This window comes from Nicotiana tomentosiformis, chromosome 5 (genome assembly GCF_000390325.3).
Source record: "Nicotiana tomentosiformis chromosome 5, ASM39032v3, whole genome shotgun sequence".
Taxonomy (NCBI): domain Eukaryota; kingdom Viridiplantae; phylum Streptophyta; class Magnoliopsida; order Solanales; family Solanaceae; genus Nicotiana; species Nicotiana tomentosiformis.
In genome coordinates this window covers 46,646,743-46,669,355 of record NC_090816.1, presented here as the reverse complement: position 1 = coordinate 46,669,355, position 22,613 = coordinate 46,646,743, and the positions used below count along the sequence as shown (strand labels likewise).

Below are 22,613 nucleotides of genomic sequence, written 5' to 3'. Positions count from 1 at the left end.
GTTCTGAGTTTATTAAATTCTGACAAAATATCCTTTTTATAGTCAAAAGTAGAATCTAATTTATCAGCAAAATCATTTGATAAATCAATGGGTTTGATATTCAAACCGGATAACTTTTTATCAAGAAGTTCTTCTAAGTCACCAAAAGATTTAAATTTAAAATCCTGAATATCAGGGGGTCTTTGAATATGAGTAAGAACAATTTGAGGTTCTGATTTGCTTCCTGAAGAAGAGGCAATATTAGTCAAAGTCTTTTTAGTATTCATATCCTTAATCAAGACTGTTAAATCATCAAGTTTTTTATTAAGAAAACTAACGTTTTCTCCCAAAACTTTAACATATAAACTCAAATAATTATTTTGAGAAATTAGTTTATTAATTTCTGTGATGCTGACTGCGGCAACATCTTCATCAATAAATTTTTGAAATGCAGTAAAAGTAATACCTGTATTATTAGGTAAAACAAAAGATGATTGAGGAGGGTAAATGGTTTTAGTAATATTTCCATTCCCGTCTTTATAAGATCTTTTTAAAACTTTTATAAAAAGTGATAAATATGTGGTTATAAACCAAGGAACAAAATACATAATTTGATTATGTAAAGCACAAGTTTCATAAAACTCTTGGGAAATATTATTTAAATCATCTTTACTATAAGTATCAAAAAACCAAGTTTTAAACTGGTTCCATTTATCAGTGAAAAATTCTTTTTGAATATAACCTCTAGCTTGTGACCCTGGACTAAAATCAATTTGGTGTGGAATCATTAAGTATCATTGGTGTCAAAATCCATCTCGGACGCAGAAGGAATATCCTTATCAGAAATATTATCATTATCCTGAACAATATTTGTCTTGGGGTTAATCTTAACTCTTTCAACAGGTTTATCACCTACTTTGGTAGAAATTGTGTCTGATACCATTAACAGGATCAAGTGGCGGGCGGTAATCCGCCATGCCTTCTCAATTAAATTAAAACAAAAATCACCGTTTGACCGGGAACTGGACTTGTTTCACACCTCACATCTGGCTTTTATATGCCTGGAAGGTTTCCACCAGTTAAAGATTTCTATTTTAACATATTTGAGAATTCTTAATCTAGCTAATTCAGTACCCTTATATTTAAAGACTGGCGGTAATCCGCACAATCAGTAAGGATAAGAATTGAAATATACTTGAATTTTATATATAGTTTAATGACTGTATGGAAGGTTAAAAACCTTTACTCAAGCAAGGGGTCTGTCATAATATAATACATACTTTTATTGAGCCCATGTGTCTAGCAGTTCTAACCGTGAAAGAAGATGCCCTTTTAACTCCTTTATCGGGCTGAGGTTCACGGCGGGCTAGACGGAGCCACTAAGGCAAAGCCAATAAGAGCAGTGTTATATCAGACTGTACCAACCATCTTGACACCAAGTCAAAACTCTATATATAAAACTCATTTATATTTTAATAGATGCCGTCGCTTTCATGGTGTATATAGGAGAGAAGTTAGATATTCAACATAGATATGATGTCTCTTAGCCGGACATCGTCACGGCCAGAGAGGAGAGACTAGAAGAAAAGCTAAACTAAGAAAGACAGAAGTATGTACCTTGTGGCCAAGAAGCAAGGCCCTGAAGATGAAGAACTGAAAACTTTTATTTACTTGTTCTTCTATTACAATCTACAAACTTCAAACTAACTCTTTACTTACACTTAGAGAGAGAGAGAGAGAGAGAGAGAGAGTTCTAGAGAGAGGGAGTCTTCACGTCTGTACCTAAAAAATGAACGAATGACTTCTATAAATAGAAAAAGAAAAGGAATCTATAAACAGTAAGAGTGGGTCCCCGTGGGTCCCTGTAACAGTGTTTCTACTGTTGAAACAGTGTATTTACTGTTGATGAACAGTGTATCTACTGTTCGAGTGGGTCCGGCAGCTTCACTGTGTTGTGGGTCCGGCGGCTTCACTGTTTGAGTGGGGTCCAGCTGTTTCACTGTGCTGGTTTCTTTTCTGCCTCTTTCAATTTGCGGATGAGTTCTTCTGCATCTTGTAAGTCTTCTTCAGATAGTATCCTTTCTGCTTCAATGGGCTGAGAATCTTCAGCAATATCATCGTTGCTTGTTTCACTTTGCATTGACGTATCTGACTTTTCATATTGATTAATGGAAGACAGTAAATTTCTTTTAACCTCTTCCAAGTAACTGTTAATCATCTCTGTTTTATCTCCTTCTTGAAAGGAGATCCTTCTGGCAATATGCCTCACTGAACTGTCATCAATTACCTCTTTCTGAGGTTTACTGGAATATTCTTGGATCTTCATCTCGATTAAATCCAAGAGCTCTTGACCATATAAGGTTTTTGTTTTGGGATCCTTCTTCATCAACTTGTCCCAAAAATTGTTGTAAAAAGTCCTATATAAGCAGGGGACTTGTTCTTCAGTGAATCCGACTTCCGGATTCCATTTGTGTATCCAAGGGATAGAAAATTCCAGAAAGAAATATATTTGATTAATTTTTTCTGGGTAGCAGATATGATCTGCGTGATATAGATCGTTAATAAAAGGAGAAATTTTTACCCATTCTTTGTATAACATGAGAAATGGATCTGGTAAAATCTTTATTGTTGGACCGTGGTATGACCACCAGTTTAGAAACCAATTAGGAACAGTTGTTGCAAATATCTTTGCACATACTTTTATAAACCAAGTATGTTTATGTCTATCATTATTGTAGTATAATACTTTATCAAAAGCTTGGATATAATCCCAATAAGTAAAATTCATTTTTACTTTGTTAAGGCTTATCTGCCTTTCTTTCATTGTGGATATACCCCAGTCTTCAACAGATATTATCTGTTTAATTATAATTTTTGAGAAGTTATAAACGTTCTCGTCTGTACTATACCCAGAAAAGTGCTAAAAATCTGCACCTTCCAGTACTGGTTAGTATCGTTTCATAGTAGGAACGGGTTTTGTATGACTCACCCGGATAATATAACCCATTTATCAAATACCTTTGGAATATCTTCCACGGTTCTTCTTTTCTCTGAATGTCAGAGTTTTCTAAGAGAAATATCATTTCTCTTTTTGGCACTTTCTCGTATGACTTGATATCATCATTGTCATCTTTAGTAATGGAAGCAAAAGTATTACTTTGCTTAACAGAAGTATCTTTCTGTTTTTGAGCAGTCAAATATGCCTGCAAATGTGCGTATAACGGACTATCTTCTGGAATATCTTCCAGATGGACGGATGGTCCAATCGATGATTCTTCTCTGAGAGATATCCTCTCATTGACTAAACTTCTTCTTCCCCTACCCCAGGGGGGTTCCATCCTGTAAATATTCACGAGATAAGAAATCTGGCAGAGAATTATCAATTCCCTTTTTATATTGTATTTCAAAATCAAAAGGGGCTAATTGAGCCTGCCATCTTGCAAATATCATTTTCGAGGCATCATGTTTAAAATCTTTGTTAAACATATATTTAACAGATTGTGCGTCAGTTTTTATCAAAAACTTTTGATTGTATAAATCGTGCTGAAATTTTAAAACACATTTTACTATGGTTAACATTTCATGTGCCACAGTAGCGTATTTTCTCTGGGCTTCAGACCATTTACCAGAGTAAAATCTAATCAGATATTCATGTTTATCATTGGGATTAATTTGTTTTAAAATCCCTCCATAACCAATGTTAGACGCATCAGTCTCTATAATTTTTTGCCATGCAGGATTAGCAAGGGTTAAGCAAGATAAGATTTTACACGTTGCTTAATATTTTTTACTAAAGTAGTATGACTATCAGTCCAAGGGTTTTTATAATTCTTTTTTTAGCCTATCATATAAGGGGGCTAAATCACGTGACAGATCTTTATAAAAAGGTGAAATATAATTTAAACTTCTCAAAAATCTTTGTAACTGAGTTCTATCAGTAATAATATCGGGAAATTTAGAGGCAAAATCAATCGATCGTTGAATAGGAGTAATCTTTCCTTGACTAATATAATGTCCTAGGAATCGAATATTAGTTTGAAATAAACTCATTTTTTGTTTTGAGATTACCAAACCATTTTGTATAACAATTCTTTTAAAAATGTCTAAATGCTTAATATGCATTTCAAGTGTTTTGGAAAATACCAAAATGTCATCGATATATACAATGACAAAATCTAGATAAGGGTTGAAAATATCATTCATTATTTTTTGAAATTCTGAAGGGGCATTTTTCAAACCAAAAGGCATAACATTCCATTCATATTGCCCAAATGGAACATTAAAAGCAGTTCTATAAGTATGCTCTTTAAATATTTGAATTTGCCAATAACCAGATTTTAAATCAAATTTTGAAAATATATTGGCATCATATAATCTAGATAATAAATCTCTTTTGTTAGGAATAGGATACCTAACCCATTTTAAATATTTATTCAAGGGCTTATAATTTATGACTAATCTAGGAACACCACGTTCCTTTTCAGCTGCGTTATTAACATAGAGAGTTGTACAAGACCAAGGAGATTTTGAGGGTTTTATCAAACCCTTTGATAGCAAACTATCTATCTCTTTTTTGCAAAATTCTACCAATTCTGCATTCATTTGACAAGGTCGAGATTTAGTAGGAATATCATCCTCAGTGAAATTATCTTCATAAGGAAGAGTGACAATATGCTTTTTTCGATTCCAAAAAGCACTAGGATGCTCAGCACAAATATCAATAGCAATCTGCTCGGAAATCAATTTGATTTTTCCTGTACTTTAGTAGAATTTAAAGTATCAAATATATTCATACTAAATAATTCCAATTGCAAAGAATCAACATGTTTTTGCTTCATATCAATTAAAGCATTAATATCTCTAGTTACCGGATCTGTAATAAAAGTATAACTAATTTCTTTATCCTTATAAGTAGCAGTAAAACCTTTTGAGTCTATGCTAGTAAAAGGATAAACAGCGTTAATAAACGATGTTTCAAGTATAATTGGAGGGTATAACTGATTTTTTACCAAGAAAAAGAAGTGAGGAATACAGACTTTATTCTGACAAATACCCGTATTAGGAAGTTTATACTTTATATCTAAAGCATGTCCGGATGCAGATCTAACCATATGAGTAGTTTTTTGAAAATATTTCGTAGGTACTAAACCTTCTTGAATGCAGCTAACATCTGCTCCACTATCAATCATGGCAATGTTTGTAATTGAAAAACTATTATCAATGAGAATAGTACATTTAATATACCATTTATGAGCAGTAATAATTTGCATCATTCCTAGAAACATATCATGTTTAGGATTAAAACTAATAGGTTTTTCTTCAATATCATTTTTAAAAATACCTTTGTTTTTATCATTAGATTCTTCAGCTGGAGAATTGGTTTTCTCAATCTGAGTAATCCTATGATCACAAATCATTTGATTTTGTTTAAGAGATTTAATCTCTCGTTTCAAGTTTTCAACTTCAAATTTTAAATCATCGAAAGAAGAATCTCTTGCTGTAGTTGCATTTTTGTTCAACAAACGGTTATTAACCTCTAGTAAAGAATAAGGTGGAGAATATTCAAATTCTTTTTCAAAAGATTTTGAAGAACTAGAACTTGAATAGCAGCCAAATTAATAATTTTTTCACGAAGTTTTTCATCAGTAACTTCTTTCAAAAGTTCTATCACATTATCAGATGTAATAGTTTTCATGTTTAGATCTTCAAATTGTGATTGTAATTTATAAAATTCATCATCACAAGTACATGTATCATCTTTACAAGTTGTACAAGTATTATCAATATTTTTATCACTATCAGATAAATCAAGCAAGTCAATTTCAGCTTCGGATTCTGATTCAGAATAATAATCGGATTCTGATCCAGAAGTGTATAACAAACCATAAACCTTATCACGTAGTTCATCGTCTAGTCCTAAGGTTTTCAGCTTTTGAAGCTTACAATTTGGAGCTATATGGCCAAATTTACCACACTTATAACACTTAATGTCAGCAAGGTCTCGCTTAGATCTATTTTTGGTAAATCTAGTAGACTTGCGATGTGCTTTCTTGGCTTCTCGTTCTTCTTTGGATCTATATCTAGATCTCTTTCTCCTATAAGGACTGTCTTGGTTGGGGTATCTATGATACTTATGTTTCTTCTTCTTATGAGTAGAAGTCTCGGGTAAACCGAATTGGGTGCAAAAGTCCCCTAACTGGTTTCTTTCCTTAAGCTTATCCATCTTAAGCTGTCTAGACAATCTTAATTCATTGCACAGGTTTAACCCTTCCTGTGTGCAAATTTCTATTAATTTACCATAGGTATAGTCTGCGTAAGGAATTTCTCCATAACTACCTCTTAAAACCTTTCTAACTCTTTCGGCAAATAAAGAGGGAAGGCCATCTATGAACTTAGCTTTCCAATGTTCAAACTTATTTTCTGGTAGTTCCATCACTCTACTCATAAAGGTGTCTTTATACCACCTAAACTCACTTAAAGTCTTACATCTAAGGCTATTAAGGAGGGTACGGACAGTCTCATTTTGGTTGGTAAATCTACCATTGAAGTGTTCTAATATAGTAAGAATAAGAGTGTAAACAGCATCTTCTCTATTTGCTACTAGAGCCATGCCTAAGTTATCAATTCCATCCTCAGTGGCTTTGGCATTAATAACCATTGCCCTTTCATCGACACTCAAATAATTGTCCCACCAGCCACGAAGTTGGCCAGTAAAACCTGCAACAATCATTCTGCAAATATTCCTATCTGTATTCTTCACACTTTTACAGATAGTTGCATACATAAGCATTCTATGTACTAGAATAGTTAACTGCCTATCAGTCAAACCATCAAGGTTCCATTCGTAAATTCGGAACCACTGTAAGACGTATTAGTCTGATTCCAATCACGTTCCTCTATTAAAACATCTTGAGGAGTAGGACGATTGTAATAATAAGTCTGCATTCTAGGTTTATCAGCATAACTGCTATCTGCAAACTTACTATTCTTTTTGGGGTAAGTTCTGAGTTTATTAAATTCTGACAAAACATCCTTTTTATAGTCAAAAGTAGAATCTAATTTATCAGCAAAATCATTTGATAAATCAATGGGTTTGATATTCAAACCGGATAACTTTTTATCAAGAAGTTCTTCTAAGTCACCAAAAGATTTAAATTTAAAATCCTGAATATCAGGGGGTCTTTGAATATGAGTAAGAACAATTTGAGGTTCTAATTTACTTCCTGAAGAAGAGGCAATATCAGTCAAAGTCTTTTTAGTATTCATATTCTTAATCAAGACTGTTAAATCATCAAGTTTTTTATTAAGAAAACTAACGTTTTCTCCCAAAACTTTAACATATAAACTCAAATAATTATTTTGAGAAATTAGTTTATTAATTTCTGTGATGCTGACTGCGGCAACATCTTCATCAATAAATTTTTGAAATGCAGTAAAAGTAATACCTGTATTATTAGGTAAAACAAAAGATGATTGAGGAGGGTAAATGGCTTTAGTAATATTGTTATTCCCGTCTTTATAAGATCTTTCTAAAACTTTTATAAAAAGTGGTAAATATGTGGTTATAAACCAAGGAACAAAATACATAATTTGATTATGTAAAGCACAAGTTTCATAAAACTCTTGGGAAATATTATTTAAATCATCTTTACTATAAGTATCAAAAAACCAAGTTTTAAACTGGTTCCATTTATCAGTGAAAAATTCTTTTTGAATATAACCTCTAGCTTGTGACCCTGGACTAAAATCAATTTGGTGTGAAATCATTAAGTATCATTGGGGTCAAAATCCATCTCGGACGCAGAAGGAATATCCTTATCAGAAATATTATCATTATCCTGAACAATATTTGTCTTGGGGTTAATCTTAACCCTTTCAACAGGTTTATCACCTACTTTGGTAGAAATTGTGTGTAGAGATGCAGCACGATTTCTAGCTGGTCCATAGACTGGTTCAACAGGAGAAATGTGTTGAATATCAGGCAACAGTCTACGACTAGTAAAGGAATGTCTGTTATAACTAGAACTAATAGTAGGCAACAGTCTATTATTAGAAAATGACTGTCTACTATAAGTGGAACTATTATCGTCAAACTGAATGCAAATCCTACCATCCGGATTTTGAGTAATATGAGAATACTCAGTATTACTAACAGCATCAGTTATCTGACTGGGGGATATAACCGAATCCAAAGTCCATGTGGTTGGAAAATTAATTTCTTCCCACTTAATAGGTCTCCTCGTGGTGACCTTAGACTTTGCAAAATTCGTTTCCACTAGAATAGTCTGATCGGATGTATCATATAATTTACATCTGGGGTTTAACGTAGATAGTAATTTAAAATAAATTCTATACGATAAACATATCAGTTCAGAACCAGGCGCATAATTATAACCATGCGTTTTCATATTTAATGTTAATGCATCAAGTATATTAACATCAGATAAAGATAATTGCAAATTGGGTTGAGTATTAAAATATACTGGGCCATAGGCGACAGTAGATTCAATAGAACCCATCAGAGACTGTCTAAAATTCAAATTTCTGGCATCTCTGAGAGCAGCCAAAAATGTCTCTGGTAACCCTTTAAGGGTTAAAGGCTTAAAAGCAATTTGAACCATACCAATATGTAAATAATTATACTGGTATTTATAAACATCTACATCATGCTTGTTTAACAAACGAATAGTCTGTTCAGACGAATTTAGAGCTAAAGATTGCTCAGTTGTTTTAACAAGTCGTTTAGAAGAGAGTTTATCAAACCATCCATAATCATAGATTGTTCTAATAGGGACTTTAGGAATAGTCCATTTGTTTAACAAATCAAGGTTTTGAGGTATATCTACCTCTTCCAATCTAGTATTTTTCATACTAGTTTCTCCTAAATCCATATTTCAGAAAACATATCTATGTCGAATATTTCATATTTATCTTATATATACCATGAAAGTACCTAGGCTCTGATACCATTATACAAAATGGTTTGGTAATCTCAAAACAAAAAATGAGTTTATTTCAAACTAATATTCGATTCCTAGGACATTATATTAGTCAAGGAAAGATTACTCCTATTCAACGATCGATTGATTTTGCCTCTAAATTTCCCGATATTATTACTGATAGAACTCAGTTACAGAGATTTTTGGGAAGTTTAAATTATATTTCACCTTTTTATAAAGATCTGTCACGTGATTTAGCCCCCTTATATGATAGGCTAAAAAAGATTTATAAAAACCCTTGGACTGATAGTCACACTACTTTAGTAAAAAATATTAAGCAACGTGTTAAATCTTTACCTTGCTTAACCCTTGCTAATCCTGCATGGCAAAAAATTATAGAGACTGATGCGTCTAACATTGGTTATGGAGGGATTTTAAAACAAATTAATCCCAACGATAAACATGAATATCTGATTAGATTTTACTCTGGTAAATGGTCTGAAGCCCAGAGAAAATACGCTACTGTGGCACATGAAATGTTAACCATAGTAAAATGTATTTTAAAATTTCAGGACGATTTATACAATCAAAAGTTTTTGATAAAAACTGATGCACAATCTGTTAAATATATGTTTAACAAAGATTTTAAACATGATGCCTCGAAAATGATATTTGCAAGATGGCAGGCTCAATTAGCCCCTTTTGATTTTGAAATACAATATAAAAAGGGAATTGATAATTCTCTGCCAGATTTCTTATCTCGTGAATATTTACAGGATGGAACCCCCCTGGGGTAGGGGAAGAGGTAGAGGTTGGGGAAGATCATCCCCACAGTCCAAAGGAAGGTTATCGCCTTCGGGATCGTCATACGGATCCTCATCAAACTCCCCAGTTATACAAATGGGAAGAAGAAGTTTAGTCAATGAGAGGATATCTCTCAGAGAAGAATCATCGATTGGACCATCCGTCCATCTGGAAGATATTCCAGAAGATAGTCAGTTATACGTACATTTGCAGGCATATTTGACTGCTCAAAAATAGAAAGATACTTCTGTTAAGCAAAGTGATACTTTTGCTTCCATTACTAAAGATGACAATGATGATATCAAGTCATACGAGAAAGTGCCAAAAAGAGAAATGATATTTCTCTTAGAAAACTCTGACATTCAGAGAAAAGAAGAACCGTGGAAGATATTCCAAAGGTATTTGATAAATGGGTTATATTATCCGGGTGAGTCATACAAAACCCGTTCCTACTATGAAACGATACTAACTAGTACTGGAAGTGCAGATTTTCAGCACTTTTCTGGGTATAGTACAGACGAGAACATTTATAACTTCTCGAAAATTATAATTAAATAGATAATATCTGTTGAAGACTAGGGTATATCCACAATGAAAGAAAGGCAGATAAGCCTTAACAAAGTAAAAATGAATTTTACTTATTGGGATTATATCCAAGCTTTTGATAAAGTATTATACTACAATAATGATAGACATAAACATACTTGGTTTATAAAAGTATGTGCAAAGATATTTGCAACAACTGTTCCTAATTGGTTTCTAAACTGGTGGTCATACCACGGTCCAACAATAAAGATTTTACCAGATCCATTTCTCATGTTATACAAAGAATGGGTAAAAATTTCTCCTTTTATTAACGATCTATATCACGCAGATCATATCTGCTACCCAGAAAAAATTAATCAAATATATTTCTTTCTGGAATTTTCTATCCCTTGGATACACAAATGGAATCCGGAAGTCGGATTCACTGAAGAACAAGTCCCCTGCTTATATAGGACTTTTTACAACAATTTTTGGGACAAGTTAATGAAGAAGGATCCCAAAACAAAAACCTTATATGGTCAAGAGCTCTTGGATTCAATCGAGATGAAGATCCAAGAATATTCCAATAAACCTCAGAAAGAGGTAATTGATGACAGTTCAGTGAGGCATATTGCCAGAAGGATCTCCTTTCAAGAAGGAGATAAAACAGAGATGATTAACAGTTACTTGGAAGAGGTTAAAAGAAATTCACTGTCTTCCATTAATCAATATGAAAAGTCAGATACGTCAATGCAAAGTGAAACAAGCAACGATGATATTGCTGAAGATTCTCAGCCCATTGAAGCAGAAAGGATACTATCTGAAGAAGACTTACAAGATGCAGAAGAACTCATCCGCAAATTGAAAAAGGCGGAAAAGAAACCAGCACAGTGAAACAGCTGGACCCCACTCAAACAGTGAAGCCGCCAGACCCACAGCATAGTGAAGCCGCCGGACCCACTCGAACAGTAGATACACTGTTCATCAACAGTAAATACACTGTTTCAATAGTAAAAACATTGTTACAGGGACCCACGGGGACCCACTCTTACTGTTTATAGATTCCTTTTCTTTTTCTATTTATAGAAGTCATTCGTTCATTTTTTAGGTACAGACGTGAAGACTCCCTCTCTCTAGAACTCTCTCTATCTCTCTCTCTCTCTCTCTCTCTAAGTGTAAGTAAAGAGTTAGTTTGAAGTTTGTAGATTGTAATAGAAGAACAAGTAAATAAAAGTTTTCAGTTCTTCATCTTCAGGGCCTTGCTTCTTGGCCACAAGGTACATACTTCTGTCTTTCTTAGTTTAGCTTTTCTTCTAGTCTCTCCTCTCTAGCCGTGATGATGTCCGGCTAAGAGATATCATATCTATGTTGAATATCTAACTTCTCTCCTATATACACCATGAAAGCGACGGCATCTATTAAAATATAAATGAGTTTTATATATAGAGTTTTGACTTGGTGTCAAGATGGTTGGTACAGTCTGATATAACACTGCTCTTATTGGCTTTGCCTTAGTGGCTCCGTCTAGCCAGCCGTGAACCTCAGCCCGATAAAGGAGTTAAAAGGGCATCTTCTTTCACGGTTAGAACTGCTAGACACATGGGCTCAATAAAAGTATGTATTATATTATGACAGACCCCTTGCTTGAGTAAAGGTTTTTAACCTTCCATACAGTCATTAAACTATATATAAAATTCAAGTATATTTCAATTCTTATCCTTACTGATTGTGCGGATTACCGCCAGTCTTTAAATATAAGGGTACTGAATTAGCTAGATTAAGAATTCTCAAATATGTTAAAATAGAAATCTTTAACTGGTGGAAACCTTCCAAAATGTCATCGATATATACAATGACGAAATCTAGATAAGGGTTGAAAATATTATTCATAATTTTTTGAAATTCTGAAGGGGCATTTTTCAAACCAAAAGGCATAACATTCCATTCATATTGCCCAAATGGAACATTAAAAGCAGTTCTATAAGTATGCTCTTTAAATATTTGAATTTGCCAATAACCAGATTTTAAATCAAAATTTGAAAATATATTGGCATCATATAATCTAGATAATAAATCTCTTTTGTTAGGAATAGGATACCTAACCCATTTTAAATATTTATTCAAGGGCTTATAATTTATGACTAATCTAGGAACACCACATTCCTTTTCAGCTGCGTTATTAACATAGAAAGCTGTACAAGACCAAGGAGATTTTGAGGGTTTTATCAAACCCTTTGATAGCAAACTATCTATCTCTTTTTTGCAAAATTCTACCAATTCTGCATTCATTTGACAAGGTCGAGATTTAGTAGGAATATCATCCTCAGTGAAATTATCTTCATAAGGAAGAGTGACAATATGCTTTTTTCGATTCCAAAAAGCACTAGGATGCTCAGCACAAATATCAATAGCAATCTGCTCGGAAATCAATTTGATTTTTTCCTGTACTTTAGTAGAATTTAAAGTATCAAATATATTCATACTAAATAATTCCAATTGCAAAGAATCAACATGTTTTTGCTTCATATCAATTAAAGCATTAATATCTCTAGTTACCGGATCTGTAATAAAAGTATAACTAATTTCTTTATCATTATAAGTAGCAGTAAAACCTTTTGAGTCTATGCTAGTAAAAGGATAAACAGCGTTAATAAACGATGTTTCAAGTATAATTGGAGGGTATAACTGGTTTTTTACCAAGAAAAAGAAGTGAGGAATACAGACTTTATTCTGACAAATACCCGTATTAGGAAGTTTATACTTTATATCTAAAGCATGTCCGGATGCAGATCTAACCATATGAGTAGTTTTTTGAAAATATTTCGTAGGTACTAAACCTTCTTGAATGCAGCTAACATCTGCTCCACTATCAATCATGGCAATGTTTGTAATTGAAAAACTATTATCAATGAGAATAGTACATTTAATATACCATTTATGAGCAGTAATAATTTGCATCATTCCTAGAAACATATCATGTTTAGGATTAAAACTAATAGGTTTTTCTTCAATATCATTTTTAAAAATACCTTTGTTTTTATCATTAGATTCTTCAGCTGGAGAATTGGTTTTCTCAATCTGAGTAATCCTATGATCACAAATCATTTGATTTTGTTTAAGAGATTTAATCTCTCATTTCAAGTTTTTAACTTCAAATTTTAAATCATCGAAAGAAGAATCTCTTGCTGTAGTTGCATTTTTGTTCAACAAACGGTTATTAACCTCTAGTAAAGAATAAGGTGGAGAATATTCAAATTCTTTTTCAAAAGGTTTTGAAGAACTAGAACTTGAATTAGAACTTGAATAGCAGCCAAATTAATAATTTTTTCACGAAGTTTTTCATCAGTAACTTCTTTCAAAAGTTCTATCACATTATCAGATGTAATAGTTTTCATGTTTAGATCTTCAAATTGTGATTGTAATTTATAAAATTCATCATCACAAGTACATGTATCATCTTTACAAGTTGTACAAGTATTATCAATATTTTTATCACTATCAGATAAATCAAGCAAGTCAATTTCAGCTTCGGATTCTGATTCAGAATAATAATCGAATTCTGATCCAGAAGTGTATAACAAACCATAAACCTTATCACGTAGTTCATCGTCTAGTCCTAAGGTTTTCAGCTTTTGAAGCTTACAATTTGGAGCTATATGGCCAAATTTACCACACTTATAACACTTAATGTCAGCAAGGTCTCGCTTAGATCTATTTTTGGTAAATCTAGTAGACTTGCGATGTGCTTTCTTGGCTTCTCGTTCTTCTTTGGATCTATATCTAGATCTCTTTCTCCTATAAGGACTGTCTTGGTTGGGGTATCTATGATACTTATGTTTCTTCTTCTTATGAGTAGAAGTCTCGGGTAAACCGAATTGGGTGCAAAAGTCCCCTAACTGGTTTCTTTCCTTAAGCTTATTCATCTTAAGCTGTCTAGACAATCTTAATTTATTGCACAGGTTTAACCCTTCCTGTGTGCAAATTCCTATTAATTTACTATAGGTATAGTCTGCGTAAGGAATTTCTCCATAACTACCTCTTAAAACCTTTCTAACTCTTTCGGCAAATAAAGAGGGAAGGCCATCTATGAACTTAGCTTTCCAATGTTCAAACTTATTTTCTGGTTGTTCCATCACTCTACTCATAAAGGTGTCTTTATACCACCTAAACACACTTAAAGTCTTACATCTAAGGCTATTAAGGAGGGTACGGACAGTCTCATTTTGGTTGGTAAATCTACCATTGAAGTGTTCTAATATAGTAAGAATAAGAGTGTAAACAACATCTTCTCTATTTGCTACTAGAGCCATGCCTAAGTTATCAATTCCATCCTCACTGGCTTTGGCATTAATAACCATTGCCCTTTCATCGACACTCAAATAATTGTCCCACCAACCACGAAGTTGGCCAGTAAAACCTGCAACAATCATTCTGCAAATATTCCTATCTGTATTCTTCACACTTTTACCGATAGTTGCATACATAAGCATTCTATGTACTAGAATAGTTAACTGCCTATCAGTCAAACCATCAAGGTTCCATTCGTAAATTTCGGAACCACTGTAAGACGTATTAGTCTGATTCCAATCACGTTCCTCTATTAAAACATCTTGAGGAGTAGGACGATTGTAATAATAAGTCTGCATTCTAGGTTTATCAGCATAACTGCTATCTGCAAACTTACTATTCTTTTTGGGGTAAGTTCTGAGTTTATTAAATTCTGACAAAACATCCTTTTTATAGTCAAAAGTAGAATCTAATTTATCAGCAAAATCATTTGATAAATCAATGGGTTTGATATTCAAACCGGATAACTTTTTATCAAGAAGTTCTTCTAAGTCACCAAAAGATTTAAATTTAAAATCCTGAATATCAGGGGGTCTTTGAATATGAGTAAGAACAATTTGAGGTTCTAATTTGCTTCCTGAAGAAGAGGCAATATCAGTCAAAGTCTTTTTAGTATTCATATCCTTAATCAAGACTGTTAAATCATCAAGTTTTTTATTAAGAAAACTAACGTTTTCTCCCAAAACTTTAACATATAAACTCAAATAATTATTTTGAGAAATTAGTTTATTAATTTCTGTGATGCTGACTGCGGCAACATCTTCATCAATAAATTTTTGAAATGCAGTAAAAGTAATACCTGTATTATTAGGTAAAACAAAAGATGATTGAGGAGGGTAAATGGCTTTAGTAATATTGTCATTCCCGTCTTTATAAGATCTTTCTAAAACTTTTATAAAAAGTGGTAAATATGTGGTTATAAACCAAGGAACAAAATACATAATTTGATTATGTAAAGCACAAGTTTCATAAAACTCTTGGGAAATATTATTTAAATCATCTTTACTATAAGTATCAAAAAACCAAGTTTTAAACTGGTTCCATTTATCAGTGAAAAATTCTTTTTGAATATAACCTCTAGCTTGTGACCCTGGACTAAAATCAATTTGGTGTGAAATCATTAAGTATCATTGGGGTCAAAATCCATCTCGGACGCAGAAGGAATATCCTTATCAGAAATATTATCATTATCCTGAACAATATTTGTCTTGGGGTTAATCTTAACCCTTTCAACAGGTTTATCACCTACTTTGGTAGAAATTGTGTGTAGAGATGCAGCACGATTTCTAGCTGGTCCATAGACTGGTTCAACAGGAGAAATGTGTTGAATATCAGACAACAGTCTACGACTAGTAAAGGAATGTCTGTTATAACTAGAACTAATAGTAGGCAACAGTCTATTATTAGAAAATGACTGTCTACTATAAGTGGAACTATTATCGTCAAACTGAATGCAAATCCTACCATCCGGATTTTGAGTAATATGAGAATACTCAGTATTACTAACAGCATCAGTTATCTGACTGGGGGATATAACCGAATCCAAAGTCCATGTGGTTGGAAAATTAATTTCTTCCCACTTAATAGGTCTCCTCGTGATGACCTTAGACTTTGCAAAATTCGTTTCCACTAGAATAGTCTGATCAGATGTATCATATAATTTACATCTGGGGTTTAACATAGATAGTAATTTAAAATAAATTCTATACGATAAACATATCAGTTCAGAACCAGGCGCATAATTATAACCATGCGTTTTCATATTTAATGTTAATGCATCAAGTATATTAACATCAGATAAAGATAATTGCAAATTGGGTTGAGTATTAAAATATACTGGGCCATAGGCGACAGTAGATTCAATAGAACCCATCAGAGACTGTCTAAAATTCAAATTTCTGGCATCTCTGAGAGCAGCCAAAAATGTCTCTGGTAACCCTTTAAGGGTTAAAGGCTTAAAAGCAATTTGAACCATACCAATATGCAAATAATTATACTGGTGTTTATAAACATCTACATCATGCTTGTTTAACAAACGAATAGTCTGTTCAGACGAATTTAAAGCTAAAGATTGCTCAGTTGTTTTAACAAGTTGTTTAGAAGAGAGTTTATCAAACCATCCATAATCATAGATTGTTCTAATAGGGACTTTAGTAATAGTCCATTTGTTTAACAAATCAAGGTTTTGAGGTATATTTACCTCTTCCAATCTAGTATTTTTCATACTAGTTTCTCCTAAATCCATATTTCAGAAACATATCTATGTCGAATATTTCATATCTATCTTATATATACCATGAAAGTACCTAGGCTCTGATACCATTATACAAAATGGTTTGGTAATCTCAAAACAAAAAATGAGTTTATTTCAAACTAATATTCGATTCCTAGGACATTATATTAGTCAAGGAAAGATTACTCCTATTCAACGATCGATTGATTTTGCCTCTAAATTTACCGATATTATTACTGATAGAACTCAGTTACAAAGATTTTTGGGAAGTTTAAATTATATTTCACCTTTTTATAAAGATCTGTCACGTGATTTAGCCCCCTTATATGATAGGCTAAAAAAGAATTATAAAATCCCTTGGACTGATAGTCACACTACTTTAGTAAATAATATTAAGCAACGTGTTAAATCTTTACCTTGCTTAACCCTTGCTAATCCTGCATGGCAAAAAATTATAGAGACTGATGCGTCTAACATTGGTTATGGAGGAATTTTAATACAAATTAATCCCAACGATAAACATGAATATCTGATTAGATTTTACTCTGGTAAATGGTCTGAAGCCCAGAGAAAATACGCTACTGTGGCACATGAAATGTTAACCATAGTAAAATGTATTTTAAAATTTCAGGACGATTTATACAATCAAAAGTTTTTGATAAAAACTGATGCACAATCTGTTAAATATATGTTTAACAAAGATTTTAAACATGATGCCTCGAAAATGATATTTGCAAGATGGCAGGCTCAATTAGCCCCTTTTGATTTTGAAATACAATATAAAAAGGGAATTGATAATTCTCTGCCAGATTTCTTATCTCGTGAATATTTACAGGATGGAACCCCCCTCGGGTAGGAGAAGAGGTAGAGGTTGGGGAAGATTATCCCCACAGTCCAAAGGAAGGTTATCGCCTTCGGGATCGTCATACGGATCCTCATCAAACTCCCCAGTTATACAAATGGGAAGAAGAAGTTTAGTCAATGAGAGGATATCTCTCAGAGAAGAATCATCGATTGGACCATCCGTCCATCTGGAAGATATTCCAGAAGATAGTCTGTTATACGCACATTTGCAGGCATATTTGACTGCTCAAAAACAGAAAGATACTTCTGTTAAGCAAAGTGATACTTTTGCTTCCATTACTAAAGATGACAATGATGATATCAAGTCATACGAGAAAGTGCCAAAAAGAGAAATGATATTTCTCTTAGAAAACTCTGACATTCAGAGAAAAGAAGAACCGTGGAAGATATTCCAAAGGTATTTGATAAATGGGTTATATTATCCGGGTGAGTCATACAAAACCCGTTCCTACTATGAAACGATACTAACCAGTACTGGAAGTGCAGATTTTCAGCACTTTTCTGGGTATAGTACAGACGAGAACGTTTATAACTACTCGAAAATTATAATTAAATAGATAATATCTGTTGAAGACTGGGGTATATCCACAATGAAAGAAAGGCAGATAAGCCTTAACAAAGTGAAAATGAATTTTACTTATTGGGATTATATCCAAGCTTTTAATAAAGTATTATACTACAATAATGATAGACATAAACATACTTGGTTTATAAAAGTATGTGCAAAGATATTTGCAACAACTGTTCCTAATTGGTTTCTAAACTGGTGGTCATACCACGGTCCAACAATAAAGATTTTACCAGATCCATTTCTCATGTTATACAAAGAATGGGTAAAAATTTCTCCTTTTATTAACGATCTATATCACGCAGATCATATCTGCTACCCAGAAAAAATTAATCAAATATATTTCTTTCTGGAATTTTCTATCCCTTGGATACACAAATGGAATCCGGAAGTCGGATTCACTGAAGAACAAGTCCCCTGCTTATATAGGACTTTTTACAACAATTTTTGGGACAAGTTAATGAAGAAGGATCCCAAAACAAAAACCTTATATGGTCAAGAGCTCTTGGATTCAATCGAGATGAAGATCCAAGAATATTCCAGTAAACCTCAGAAAGAGGTAATTGATGACAGTTCAGTGAGGCATATTGCCAGAAGGATCTCCTTTCAAGAAGGAGATAAAACAGAGATGATTAACAGTTACTTGGAAGAGGTTAAAAGAAATTTACTGTCTTCCATTAATCAATATGAAAAGTCAGATACGTCAATGCAAAGTGAAACAAGCAACGATGATATTGCTGAAGATTCTCAGCCCATTGAAGCAGAAAGGATACTATCTGAAGAAGACTTACAAGATGCAGAAGAACTCATCCGCAAATTGAAAAAGGCGGAAAAGAAACCAGCACAGTGAAACAGCTGGACCCCACTCAAACAGTGAAGCCGCCGGACCCACAGCACAGTGAAGCCGCCGGACCCACTCGAACAGTAGATACACTGTTCATCAACAGTAAATACACTGTTTCAATAGTAGAAACATTGTTACAGGGACCCACGGGGACCCACTCTTACTGTTTATAGATTCCTTTTCTTTTTCTATTTATAGAAGTCATTCGTTCATTTTTTAGGTACAGACGTGAAGACTCCCTCTCTCTAGAACTCTCTCTCTCTCTCTCTCTCTCTAAGTGTAAGTAAAGAGTTAGTTTGAAGTTTGTAGATTGTAATAGAAGAACAAGTAAATAAAAGTTTCCAGTTCTTCATCTTCAGGGCCTTGCTTCTTGGCCACAAGGTACATACTTCTGTCTTTCTTAGTTTAGCTTTTCTTCTAGTCTCTCCTCTCTAGCCGTGACGATGTCCGGCTAAGAGACATCATATCTATGTTGAATATCTAACTTCTCTCCTATATACACCATGAAAGCGATGGCATCTATTAAAATATAAATGAGTTTTATATATAGAGTTTTGACTTGGTGTCAAGATGGTTGGTACAGTCTGATATAACACTGCTCTTATTGGCTTTGCCTTAGTGGCTCCGTCTAGCCAGCCGTGAACCTCAGCCCGATAAAGGAGTTAAAAGGGCATCTTCTTTCACGGTTAGAACTGCTAGACACATGGGCTCAATAAAAGTATGTATTATATTATGACAGACCCCTTGCTTGAGTAAAGGTTTTTAACCTTCCATACAGTCATTAAACTATATATAAAATTCAAGTATATTTCAATTCTTATCCTTACTGATTGTGCGGATTACCGCCAGTCTTTAAATATAAGGGTACTGAATTAGCTAGATTAAGAATTCTTTTAAAAATATCTAAATGCTTAATATGCATTTCAAGTGTTTTGGAAAATACCAAAATGTCATCGATATATACAATGACGAAATCTAGATAAGGGTTGAAAATATCATTCATAATTTTTTGAAATTCTGAAGGGGCATTTTTCAAACCAAAAGGCATAACATTCCATTCATATTGCCCAAATGGAACATTAAAAGCAGTTCTATAAGTATGCTCTTTAAATATTTGAATTTTCCAATAACCAGATTTTAAATCAAATTTTGAAAATATATTGGCATCATATAATCTAGATAATAAATCTCTTTTGTTAGGAATAGGATACCTAACCCATTTTAAATATTTATTCAAGGGCTTATAATTTATGACTAATCTAGGAACACCACGTTCCTTTTCAGCTGCGTTATTAACATAGAAAGCTGTACAAGACCAAGGAGATTTTGAGGGTTTTATCAAACCCTTTGATAGCAAACTATCTATCTCTTTTTTGCAAAATTCTACCAATTCTGCATTCATTTGACAAGGTCGAGATTTAGTAGGAATATCATCCTCAGTGAAATTATCTTCATAAGGAAGAGTAACAATATGCTTTTTTCGATTCCAAAAAGCACTAGGATGCTCAGCACAAATATCAATAGCAATCTGCTCGGAAATCAATTTGATTTTTTCCTGTACTTTAGTAGAATTTAAAGTATCAAATATATTCATACTAAATAATTCCAATTGCAAAGAATCAACATGTTTTTGTTTCATATCAATTAAAGCATTAATATCTCTAGTTACCGGATCTGTAATAAAAGTATAACTAATTTCTTTATCCTTATAAGTAGCAGTAAAACCTTTTGAGTCTATGCTAGTAAAAGGATAAACAACGTTAATAAACGGTGTTCCAAGTATAATTGGAGGGTATAACTGATTTTTTACCAAGAAAAAGAAGTGAGGAATACAGACTTTATTCTGACAAATACCCGTATTAGGAAGTTTATACTTTATATCTAAAGCATGTACGGATGCAGATCTAACCATATGAGTAGTTTTTTGAAAATATTTCGTAGGTACTAAACCTTCTTGAATGCAGCTAACATCTGCTCCACTATCAATCATGGCAATGTTTGTAATTGAAAAACTATTATCAATGAGAATAGTACATTTAATATACCATTTATGAGCAGTAATAATTTGCATCATTCCTAGAAACATATCATGTTTAGGATTAAAACTAATAGGTTTTTCTTCAATATCATTTTTAAAAATACCTTTGTTTTTATCATTAGATTCTTCAGCTGGAGAATTGGTTTTCTCAATCTGAGTAATCCTATGATCACAAATCATTTGATTTTGTTTAAGAGATTTAATCTCTCGTTTCAAGTTTTCAACTTCAAATTTTAAATCATCGAAAGAAGAATCTCTTGCTGTAGTTGCATTTTTGTTCAACAAACGGTTATTAACCTCTAGTAAAGAATAATGTGGAGAATATTCAAATTCTTTTTCAAAAGGTTTTGAAGAACTAGAACTTGAATTAGAACTTGAACTAGCAGCCAAATTAATAATTTTTTCACGAAGTTTTTCATCAGTAACTTCTTTCAAAAGTTCTATCACATTATCAGATGTAATAGTTTTCATGTTTAGATCTTCAAATTGTGATTGTAATTTATAAAATTCATCATCACAAGTACATGTATCATCTTTACAAGTTGTACAAGTATTATCAATATTTTTATCACTATCAGATAAATCAAGCAAGTCAATTTCAGCTTCGGATTCTGATTCAGAATAATAATCGAATTCTGATCCAGAATTGTATAACAAACCATAAACCTTATCACGTAGTTCATCGTCTAGTCCTAAGGTTTTCAGCTTTTGAAGCTTACAATTTGGAGCTATATGGCCAAATTTACCATACTTATAACACTTAATGTCAACAAGGTCTCGCTTAGATCTATTTTTGGTAAATCTAGTAGACTTGCGATGTGCTTTCTTGGCTTCTCGTTCTTCTTTGGATCTATATCTAGATCTCTTTCTCCTATAAGGACTGTCTTGGTTGGGGTATCTATGATACTTATGTTTCTTCTTCTTATGAGTAGAAGTCTCGGGTAAACCGAATTGGGTGCAAAAGTCCCCTAACTGGTTTCTTTCCTTAAGCTTATCCATCTTAAGCTGTCTAGACAATCTTAATTCATTGCACAGGTTTAACCCTTCCTGTGTGCAAATTCCTATTAATTTACCATAGGTATAGTCTGCGTAAGGAATTTCTCCATAACTACCTCTTAAAACCTTTCTAACTCTTTCGGCAAATAAAGAGGGAAGGCCATCTATGAACTTAGCTTTCCAATGTTCAAACTTATTTTCTGGTAGTTCCATCACTCTACTCATAAAGGTGTCTTTATACCACCTAAACTCACTTAAAGTCTTACATCTAAGGCTATTAAGGAGGGTACGGACAGTCTCATTTTGGTTGGTAAATCTACCATTGAAGTGTTCTAATATAGTAAGAATAAGAGTGTAAACAGCATCTTCTCTATTTGCTACTAGAGCCATGCCTAAGTTATCAATTCCATCCTCAGTGGCTTTGGCATTAATAACCATTGCCCTTTCATCGACACTCAAATAATTGTCCCACCAGC

At 33.1% G+C, this 22,613-nt stretch overlaps 1 protein-coding gene across 1 annotated transcript; it reads right to left on the bottom strand.

Moving 5' to 3' along the window:
• Window positions 1-1,975: 1,975 nt before the first annotated feature.
• LOC138892285 (uncharacterized) lies at window positions 1,976-7,062 on the bottom strand (the record flags this gene model as incomplete). The annotated part of the gene is made up of 5 exons (XM_070175991.1): window positions 1,976-2,131; window positions 4,435-4,665; window positions 5,325-5,445; window positions 5,844-6,696; window positions 6,837-7,062. Coding segments are annotated over 5 exons (1,587 nt in total), but the record flags the coding sequence as incomplete, so codon positions are not given.
• Window positions 7,063-22,613: the final 15,551 nt, after the last annotated feature.